This window comes from Pollicipes pollicipes, unplaced genomic scaffold (assembly GCF_011947565.3).
Source record: "Pollicipes pollicipes isolate AB1234 unplaced genomic scaffold, Ppol_2.1 Scaffold_6138;HRSCAF=7277_pilon_pilon_pilon, whole genome shotgun sequence".
Classification (NCBI taxonomy): Eukaryota; Metazoa; Arthropoda; class Thecostraca; order Pollicipedomorpha; family Pollicipedidae; genus Pollicipes; species Pollicipes pollicipes.
In genome coordinates this window covers 2812109-2823057 of record NW_023596818.1, presented here as the reverse complement: position 1 = coordinate 2823057, position 10949 = coordinate 2812109, and the positions used below count along the sequence as shown (strand labels likewise).

General features: G+C 52.9%; 1 protein-coding gene across 1 annotated transcript; it reads right to left on the bottom strand.

Moving 5' to 3' along the window:
- Positions 1 to 6681: 6681 nt before the first annotated feature.
- On the bottom strand, positions 6682 to 9801 carry LOC119106328 (UPF0047 protein YjbQ-like). Its single transcript, XM_037229940.1, has 5 exons — positions 9642 to 9801; positions 7987 to 8081; positions 7595 to 7636; positions 7258 to 7341; positions 6682 to 6829 (listed from the first exon to the last, which is right to left on the bottom strand). Exons 1-5 carry the CDS (start codon positions 9799 to 9801, stop codon positions 6692 to 6694), a joined length of 519 nt encoding a protein of 172 aa, XP_037085835.1. The 3' UTR covers positions 6682 to 6691.
- Between the last annotated feature and the right edge of the window lie 1148 nt (positions 9802 to 10949).

Here is a 10949-nt window from a genome sequence, read left to right as displayed (position 1 = left end):
CCTGTTGCACGAGAACGTCCTGCGGTGCATGTGAGGAACACTCGTTTAATTACCGCGTGCATTTGAGGCCCCGCGAAATCTCTGCGCACGCAGTGAATGACGTCAGCGATAATTTACAGGCTGAACGTCGCTTGTACGCATAGTGTGGTCGTCCTTATCAGCGCGTGCTCCCGCGTTCGCACGTAGACAAGGGACCTCGTCTTACCTGATATGCGAAGATGCACGTGATACATGTTAAAATTAGTCGATTTGGTGACAGTGGACAATATCACTATCAAGCTCCGCTTGGTCATGCAAGTGTCGACGATAAAATGCTGTCAACGAAGTGGCTATTTGAGTAAAAATATGTGAAGACGACGTACTGTTTCGCTTCGACGTGTTCAGCCCGTTGACGGCGTGCTCGACTGCAAGTGTCCGTTTCGTCAGACCTCGCATCGGACTGCGGCAGCCGTCTTTCCATAAAGAAAGAAGAGGTGAAGTTGCTCTCTGCCGTCTACGCATGGGACACGTTTAGGCCACCCACCGTCTGCCGCTGCTTGCTGATGATAACCCACGCTACCCTCGATGTGGCGGCCCGCTAACTGCATCACACGTTGGTCGCCTGTCCTGGCCTAGTTGAAACATGGGCGTGGTTTTTGGGCGGAACGCCCCGAATCTTACACTGGCCGACAGCTTAAGTGATGAATTTGACGCTCTCGAAACTCGAAAGCCTTTTTCAGATTTTCTCTACTCTAGGTTTTGCCGTGCTATTTTGCACCATTACACCACGCTTGACTACTCCTTTAGGTTGCCTCTTTTTAAGACATCAACAACCCGTTTGAATCACGATTTGGCTGCATAATACGGCTATGAGCGCTGCATAACCACATGCAGCCGACGCCCCCTTTAACACCAAACCACACTACCACTTCACCTCGCGGCACCCGGCCGCCAGGACTTCATCTAACGGCGCATCGGAGGCAGGTGGCGCGCTGCTGGCTCTGCTCAGGACTTCCTCAGTTCCTCGTCTGGGATGTTACCAGCACGCGCCAGTAGGTGCCGGCCTACGTCATTTCCCATCAAGTTAACTCAGATCCAGGATTTTTCGTCTTGGGTTATGATGTGAACCAAACCTAATTGCATGCCGTCAAACGAAATCGCCAATATTTTCACCCACTTCTTAAAGCGCCTCCTTTTCGCCACGGTTTACTCCCCGCTCCCGCCTCCGCGTACTCTAACTCACAGGCACAGCTGGATGCTAGCGCACGAGTCACGGACATGTGACAGGTACGCTCTGACGAACATCACACATGCACTTCCTTAGCAGTCACGTTATTCTTTTTCGGCGCCTTGCCGCGCTCAGTGGCGGATCCAGGAGACAACATTGGAAGGGGCCAACGCCATCTGGGACCACGAGAGCGAAATTCACACCCTCAAAAAATCCGATTTTCAGAAACCTACCGGAACTAGTCTCCTTTACCGCCGGGAGTATTCTAGGCAGCAATGTTCCTTGAGTCCCTCCCCCCCCCCCCCAAAGAATCCCAGGATCATGTTAACAAAACCTATGGGATCCTGGATCCAGTCTTGGGATCCATAGACATGTCTTTTTAAGGCAAACTTCCCGCAGTAAAGACTGCCAGTCTGTCTTCAAAGTCAAGGAGCGCAAGTTTTTGTTCAACTGGGCACCATGACCCGGTGGACTCTTGGGTTTGCTTTTGCCGCCCCTATATACGCATGAAACAGCTTGTTTTCCTGGCTGATAGGTTGATTGGTGAGCCCGCCCGATGCGTCCACTCTGCGTGTCCTCCTCACCACCTCTCCCGTGCTATCGGTGGGCGCAGCCGGCCCGGCGGTTGCCGTGGGCGGTCCTCGGGTCACAGAGGCGTACTCAGGTGCCAGGTTATCACACCTTCTCCAAAATCGTTGTGACGCCGACATGAAGTTACAACATTTTCTTTACGGACAAGTCACGCACGCCATATAAATGTTACAGCGAACTGTTAAGCATGTAGAAATGCGCACCAGTTAACATACATACTTAGCGGTTAACAAACAAGAAATAAATGCAAACTGAATACTACCTGCGGTCGATCTCAACAGAGTAACGCAAGTGTTCGGCAGGTATGGAAACAACACACCAATCGTGGCCGTCAAACCAATTATACGACTGCAGCCGGGGATCCACGAGACCGGAGCGCGGCACACTCTCTCACTGCGGCGTAAACGCGCCGGCTCACATGTTTTGTTGGGATCTGTGGCAGGGGAAGCCACTGGACCGTCGAGATTGAACATCACATGCTTTGGAACTTGACCGTCACGGCCGCGGCGCGGACTTCCGCCTTGTAGACGGGCTCGCACTAGGGGTTCTCCCGTCGTGCGGGACACACGAACTCGGCAGCAATGGGCGATAAACACGCAGAAATCGTCCGTTACGTCAGATGATGCGCCCAGTAGGTAATTTTCACGAGACAGTGACGGTGATCTTCGACCCCGGTGACCACACCACTCCGGTCCCACCGGCTCGTGCATGGATTCTGCGCGTCAATGGTCGCTCCGACCCGAATGCTGTACATGGGTTTTGCGGTGCCGCCGTGCCGCTCCACGAGCTTGTCTGGCTGCTTGAGCACGAGTCTGCTCGCGCTATTCAGCGGCTCCCTGCCGCTCTGCGGCTAAGGCTCGGCAGTGAGCCGGAACTGACGGCTGCAGACGATTTACCTGCCAGAAGTTCCTCCCGCACACGGGTGTCTCGTATGACAGTGACTATTTTGTCGCGGAGCTGGTTGTCTTAGCCACAGTCACAGAAATTACAAAATTCGTGCATCTCTTTGACTGCGGCCAGGAAATCAATGAACGATTTCCCCGGCGCTTGGGACCGCAAAAAATAATTTGCGACGATCCAGGATCACGTTTGCATGTTTACGTAAATGCTCACCGATATGTCCAGAATGTGGTGACGACTGCAATGGTGACGACTGCAGCGGCCAGGTGCATCAGTGGTGACGACTGCAGCGGTCAGGTCAACATCCAGTGAATATTTCACCAGCCTTACGAAGTCGCCATCGAGAAATGCGATCAGTGCCGTCTTTTGTTTCTCCAGAGGTAAGCTAGCCATTCGTCCCAGTTTACAGAGACCACTGAATTTTTCCGTCCGCACGGAGAATTCTCGCAGAGATGCGCCCGATACTAGGTGTGGAGCGGATGCCAGAGCCGCTGATGGCAAATCGCCTTCAGTGCGTGTTGGCGGCTCTCCCTCGCCTTGTGCAACGGTGCGTACCTGGTAATCTTACAATGCAGGTGTGCACAACATTGGAAGGCGTTCCGTCAATCGCGCATCTCTCCCGCGCTTGCTGCCGGTCCTGGGCCGCTGCCTCCACGTGCTGTCTCTCGGCAGGACAGCCAGATGCTCCGCCGCCGCCTCCGCTCCACTGACTGACGTGGTGATGCCTCGCGTAAGCTCACAGCAACACACGGGTGGCCCGGAATAGGCTCCGGCCTGGTCCCGCCGACCGCGCTGCTGGTGTTTATTGGCGGGCCCGCCCGATGCGTCCGCTCTGCATGTTCTCACCACATCGGCCGTGCCGCCGGTTGACCCGGCCGGTCCAGCCGATCGCCGCAGGCAGTCCTCGGGTCACAGAGGCGGACTCAGGTTCCAGCTTATCACACAGGTTCGCCCGCGTGGCCGACTGAGAGACGATTCCAGCCAGGTTGGGAGCAACGGCGTAGCAGTCGCTGCAATGAACCCCTCAATGCAGCAGGGAAACTCCAGGCTCGAGGCCTCGGCGGCCGCAAGCAGGTACGATCATGACCGGTGAAGTGTAAACGCAGCATTTGCCTCGTATCAGTCCTCGAGGCTCGAGGCCTCGGCGGCTGCAAGCAGGTACGATCATGACCGGTGATGCGTAAACGCAGCATTTGCCTCGTATCAGTCCTCGAGGCTCGAGGCCTCGGAGGCCGCAAGCAGGTACGATCATGACCGGTGATGCGTAAACGCAGCATTTGCCTCGTATCAGTCCTCGAGGCTCGAGGCCTCGGAGGCCGCAAGCAGGTACGATCATGACCGGTGAAATGTAAACGCAGCATTCGTCTCGCATCAGTCCTCCGACCCCGAAACTCGAGAACCGCGTGCCAAAAGACCAGCATGAATCAACGATGTATTATTGTAATATTAGCCCATCATTTATATAGATACAACACATCCATATCACTTCACAATACGTAAAGATGCAAAAAATGTTCCAATTAACCGTTAACCTATGTTTGTCAACGACCTGGGGGGCGCAATACGGTATCACTTTTGAGTCCGATCTGGCGTGCCGAGCCTGTGCCTGCGGCCGGGGCGGCCGCCAGCGGACGGGCCCGTGACGGAAATCTGTGGCCGGCCCGGCGCCCGCGGCGCGCCACCGAGCCGCGGCCGAGCGCGCGCGGCGCCCGGGACGCGGACGACTGGCGGCGCGAGAGAGAAAGCCGCTTTCGGAGGAGATTCCGAGGGGAGAACGGGTCAGGAGACGCGGAGAGGATCTGATGGCATGAAACGGAAGAACGGGCCAGACGGAGGGGAGTAGGGTCTCATGACGCCGACAGGCGAAGGGGACAAGACAGCACCTGGCGCTGTCTCATGGCACGGCACGCGGCGGAAACGGGCCGGTCAGTGAGGAGCATGGTCTGACGGCATGGGAGACGAAGGAAAACAGCCGAACGGCGGGGAAGTGATCCCTCAGGCCACGGGCCGGCACAGGAACAACCCACAAGGCGAAAAGGGTAACCTCTAGGCAGAAACGCAAGGGAAACTGACCAGATCAAAGAAGTTGGGCTTCATGGCACGTAGTATGAGATCATCAAGCGTACGAGACGAGGCAAGGGCTGAGAAGATGAAATTTGAGACGATGACCGCGATCCAACGCACCGTGGGACAGCGCTGAACCCGGCTATGAAACGCGAACAGCAGCCGGCGCGCCCAGAACGAGCGGAGCCGGGCTCACGCACCGGGGCTCCGCACTAAATCCGGGCGAATTTCCACCCCCGGAGAGGAGGCGGGGAAGGGAGGCGGGGGTCACAACCCGGCGACGGGTGCAGGCGCAGGGGCGTGAATACAGGCGGGAAGACTACCGTTTCTAGAGAAGACAAGATACCGTAGCCCTGTCGGCGGTCGCGCACCCACACCGCCTCGAACCTCAAGCGGGCGGACCCGCCGCGGCGGGCCACCGGGTTCCTCACGCTAGTGAGCCTTTATCACGAACCGTGGCGGATGGCCGACGCGTAGCTGCCGACTATAAATGTGCATCTCGGCAACGATGAGTGGCGGCGAACGGCAGAGTGCGGTGAAGTGGTGAGGGCAGACGGGAGCGGGGCGACAGTGACTACACCCACCCGTACTGGCGCAGGTCACAGCGGCGCAAACACCTCCCGTGCGCTAAAAGCTGCCGCACGAACGCAGCGCAGGCCGCGCGCAATCGCAACGCTACCCGCCTCCCCCATCCCCTCTTCAGCTGCACGGAGCATCCTCCCTTTGAAGACACCCAATGCATGACCAAGCGTGCTTCAACTCTCCTGCCGTGTGTTAACATATGTAACAATTTCATAACGTCTGAACGAGCAAACTTTTCACGCAGCGCGGAACACAACACAAACGCATGACTTTTCAGAAGTGATCACGTTGCGGTGCTCTAGCCCCACTGGAGCCTCACCGACCAATTCGTATGCTTCGTACTGAAGTCGAATCCAGGACGGATGTCTGAAAACGCACGCAACTCTAGAGCCGATTTCCCTGAAGCGCAGCGCCGGCGAGTCATCAGCCCCAGTGGACAGCGGGAGGGCGGCAGCGACGCCGCCGCAGACGGACTGGGCCCGCGGCCCGCGCGAGCGGCACGTCCTAGCGACGCGCACCAACCCGACGCACAACGGCAGCCCTCCCACGCCCTGGAAGACACCGACGGAGAGCTGCGGCTTCGACTGAGACCGGCGGGCGGCGGCGAGCCCTGCCATCTGGCGGGCCGATCGACACACAGAGCTACCGGGACCGGCCGCCGCGGGCAGCGTCGTGCCCGCCGGGCGTCTACACATCCTGGCTCCTACTTATAAACTTTAAATACGAGCAAAACAACTATTGTAACAGGTACAAATATAAAATAGTTAATTATCTATGCCTGGCCGTGCGCTTCTACCCGCGAGAGCCGCTCACGTCGGCGCCGCCCCGAGTAGTGCTGTGGCGCTAGCCCGCGCGCCCTATGTACAATGTTTGAGCAACCAAAGCGACCAGCCGTCCACCCACCCACATCTGAGTGAACGTAGCACCGAATAGCGACGCCAGCGACCGGCGCGCGTCGCTCGGCGGTGGCCGGCGCGCGCCCAGACCGCGGCGCGTCGAAGCTCTGATATGCACCTATCGTCGTGAAACGCTACGGGGCCGAGCGGCGCGGCGCGGCGCGGCGCGGCGCGGCGCCGGCAGCTCCGCGCCCGGGGCGGCGCCTCCGGCGCTTGTGCGTGTGTCGGCGGTGCGGCATCGGGCCGTGGCGCGAGCGCGTCGCCGGCGGCGTGCTTATTGCATGAGGCGCGCGCGCGCGCCGGCGGCGGTGTCGCGCGCGCCGCCCGGCGGGCCGGTCGCCTGGCAGTGATCGACGCCCGGTGCCGGCGCGGACGGACGCTTGGGCAGGCGGCGCCGCGGCGTTATGGAATATCCACTACTGGTGCGGGCGGCGCGGCGCGGCGCGGCCGCCTAGCTGCTGCTGGTGGAGGCGAGCGGCGAGAGCGGCGAGCTAGGCGTCCGAGCGTCGGCGTCGCGCAGGCAGCCGTTCACCGTCACCACCAGCTTGCGCGAGCCGGCCTCGTTGCGGTGCTCGCACAGCCAGATGCCCTGCACAGGGGCGGGCGGCGGGGAGGGATGCTCAGTTGGGCTCAGGGGTCAGCGTGGGCGCACACACCACGTCACCGAGGATGCGGCTGAGCGGCGCCAAACAGACACCAATCCCTGTTTAGTCTCTGTTGTCGGCATTAACAGGATTCAGGCCTGGCCCAATAATCTCTGGTATGACGCTGCCAACCTTGAATGCTCCTCAATATTATGCATCAATGTAAAGCAAGCTCGGTAAAAGGTAGAGCACAGATAAAACACAGGCACAGCCAAAAACCCATGTGAATTCTTAAAACACCCAAAAATAATGAAGCTTCCTGCACCACCACCACTCCCCAAACCAAGACGTCTCAAAATGATATGATAATAACCACATCTACCATCAGATAGACTACTACCACTGCTTCCACTGCCACAGCATGCCTCCTTACCTGCCAGGTGCCAACATGAAGCCTCCCATCAGTGACAGGTATGGTCAGCGACGAGCCTAGAAAACACGCCTTCACATGCGCCGGCTGCGAAGCGAGAACAAGCAGTGTTATGACGCGAGAAAAAAGGTACGGCCACAGCCCATGTAAACAAGGCTCTGGTATGAAGTATACCTGGCCAGACAGACATCGGAGAGGCAGTACAGTTTTGGCGTATGAAACATTGGACTTGCAATTGCAGCCTGATAGAAAACCAGCATGTGCAGTCAAAAAGAAATTACAGAGTCACCAGGTAGAGGGCATGACACAGTATTGCACCGCTCACAGGCGCATTGCTCACCATATCATCCGGCCCCTCAGAGCAATGCTTATAAGGTAAGCCCTGAAAAAGAGAACCGAGAACCAAGTGAGAACATGTGGGACACAGTTTGTTCTGGACAAACTACTTCTATCATACTTGTGGCAGGAAAACTAGACAGATTCCTCTGGATTCACAGATTCTTCTGGACAAATTACTTCAGCATATTTGTGGTAGAACTAGAAAGATTACTCTGGATTCACAGATTCTGTGATTTTGTTCCAAAGCCTGACTTGGACTCCACCAACCCCATCACTTATGTAGGTTGTGGTTATCTAATTATCTGCCAACTTACAAAAATAATTATCTAAAATGTGATATGAGCAATTATAATACCAATGGTATCGGCACATGCGATGTTCAGAAGCACTTACCTCAGGCACTATTTTGTTCAACATCATCTCCATATCATCTCGAACATGGGGGTCCCAGTTCTCATTCAGTGATAGGCTTGCAGATGTGTGCAAAACTGTAAACAGTGCAGATTTTACTTGAGGGGCCAACAGTTCTATCATATTTCTAGCACCTCTGGGTTTTAAATTGGGCAGATTACATAACAATATAAAAATGAGCTAATTCAGTTGGTCCTTCAGACATTGCTATCATCACATGGAGTTTCCAGCATGAGATAATTTTACATCCATACCCTATGCATCTCCCAGCTGGTTTTACAAAGCATTGTTGAACATTGTACCAAAACCATGTTTGTTAAAGTGCATGGGTAACTTACAACACAACTGTAGGCCAACAGTGCCAAGTACCATGCAAGGACAGGCCTTCTGACCACCAAGGTGACTTGACACAACAATGACTCAACCAGTGTCAATGATGCACTGAGACACCAAAAAGAATGCATTTATTTATGTTATTTACTGTTGTTATACACTATTTATAGCAATATGACTTTTGGCATAAGCCACTGTCATCAGCAGGGACAGTGTCATATGGCTTGATGGTAAGTAACCTGCAACTTACTATGGGCCTGGAACATCCACTATATCTATATATGATCATCACTGCCTGCTAACTACTGCCACCTATGATATTCAAGCTATGAAAACATTCCCTTACCATGACACAGAAACTCATTTTATAGCACACTATCATTTGTGGGATACCACACATGATATAGGTATGAGTAGCTTTGCAAACTGACTTTGAAGCATTTTAGCATGGTTAAGCAAGGGAGCTGACAGCAAAATAAAGCATTTCATCCTTTTAACATCCAGCTCTGAAGCTGGAATAATGCACGCACCAAGACCAATCTGGCTTATATATGGATGCATGGGGAATATTATACAGAATCTTAAAAGTCACTAGAATTGCATAAACATAACATCTACCAAATACATATGACATCAACCAATTACATAGCATATTGGACCCCTCCCATCTAAATAATATTATGTCCAGTTTCCAAGAGAATTGTATGAATGGAACTTATTGTTTTTGATACCTAAAAAGTAACATCTACTTGGACAATATTAACACATCTACCATCGATGTGGTTTCTACATGACAATACAGTTTAACATTGTGCATATGGTATATGTGATATTCATGCTCATTTTTGGTCCAGCCAAATATTTACAGATCCCAATAATTTACAAATGCTTTGAGAATGATCCTTGAAAGGAAAGAAGTAGTTCCTAAGCACCTCATGGGATGAAGAGATCTCTCAGCATCTTGATTGCATGCCTCATGTTGCTTATAAGTTGAAGTTTATAATATCTCAAAATTTGCATAAAAGATAAAGAAGAATGCAAAAAGCAGGAAAAACAACAGTCTAACAAGTAACAGGGTCATACAGCTACCCCCATGAGATCATTGAGGTGCCATGAACATAACATCACAATGGCCCAGCCTCACAGCTAGGGCACAGGTCTATTAGTGATATGCAAAGCAAGTTTCTGACAAATTGACCCAATTAATGTTCACGTAATGGTCAGGTACAATCGCAGTTGAGCAAAATCATAGCAGAATGCATTACCCCGGCGAGAAGTGGCGCGGGTAACATTAAACAACTTACTCTGAACATGGCACATGCCCACCGAGAACTGTTTCAATTCGGGCACTTGTCTCAAAATTTCATCAGTAACAAGATGAACTCCTCTTTTTTGAGGTCTCAACTTTATTTTCCTCTGAAACCAGGCAGACCCTATCTGCAAATTGCCATTCGGGGACGCCATATTTGTATTATGGGTTCTGAAGAACCAAGGTGGACTATAAATGGTGAGCAAACTAAAAGACTGCAATAAATACTGTACGGGAAACATTCTGAAACTTCCTCGCACAAACCCCGCCGCACTAGTTTCTTCTACCGATAGAAATACACGCTCAAACATGACATGACAAATACATGTTCAGACATGTGCAATCATTTTTCAGTTCAAGAGTGTCATTTTAGATATAAGCCTTAAAATTGTTTTTCATTCACAGGACAGCACGCTGTGCCCAGACATTTTGGCGAACTTCAGCATCTTTGAGATGCTGTGTTTGTGATCCCAAAAACTTGTGAGCTAGCAGACTTGAAATACTTTTTCATCCTTCCGGGAATGCTTCCTTTTCATGCTGAAACTTTGAAAAATAGTTTCCAGCATGGGAGAGCCAGAGCTCGGCTCGTTTTTCCTGGCTAGCAATAATATCGTAGCCCACTACTGCGCCAGAAACGACTCATACGCGCCGTGCCTACAAGTGTTGTGCCCTCCTGGCTTGGGATTGCTGGCTTGGTGGCGAAGGAACAGTGATTCTCGGAGCGAGGTGGTAGTGGGCTGGGGACAGGTTGACCTGTGGTAGCTGGCAATTTGGCACGTCATGTTAATTTGTCTGCCTTGTTGAGGTGATCATAGAGTAATTACCACTGCACGATACCATGGAGCATGGTCACTCTAAAAGGCGCAGCGCACCGGAGCGCTCTTTCGCTTACTCCTCTGGAACAGGAAGACCATTCAACAGAAAGTTCGCCAAGGGAAAATCTGGTAGGTGCTGGGGCCCATTGTGGAGATCCCAGTGATGATGACCTTACATGTTTCTTTCCATGCAATGTTGTTTATATGTCATGCCTTCCACCCATGTCTGTGTCACAGACCATTTAAATTATGTATTTAGGGTTGTTTCAAGGTCCTGGTGCTGGCTTTATAATGAAACTGGCCAGTCCACCCCATATGCTTGAGTTGATGTGTCTCAACTGTTGCAAATGCTGATGCCCATTTTGTTCTTAGTCTGTCATGATCAATTTGCTGTTGCAATGCTGGGTTGTGGAGACTTATGCCCAGTTTCAACCCTTGTTGTGCCTTTGTACTGGATATGCATTACTTTCCCCTTGCTTTTCAAATGG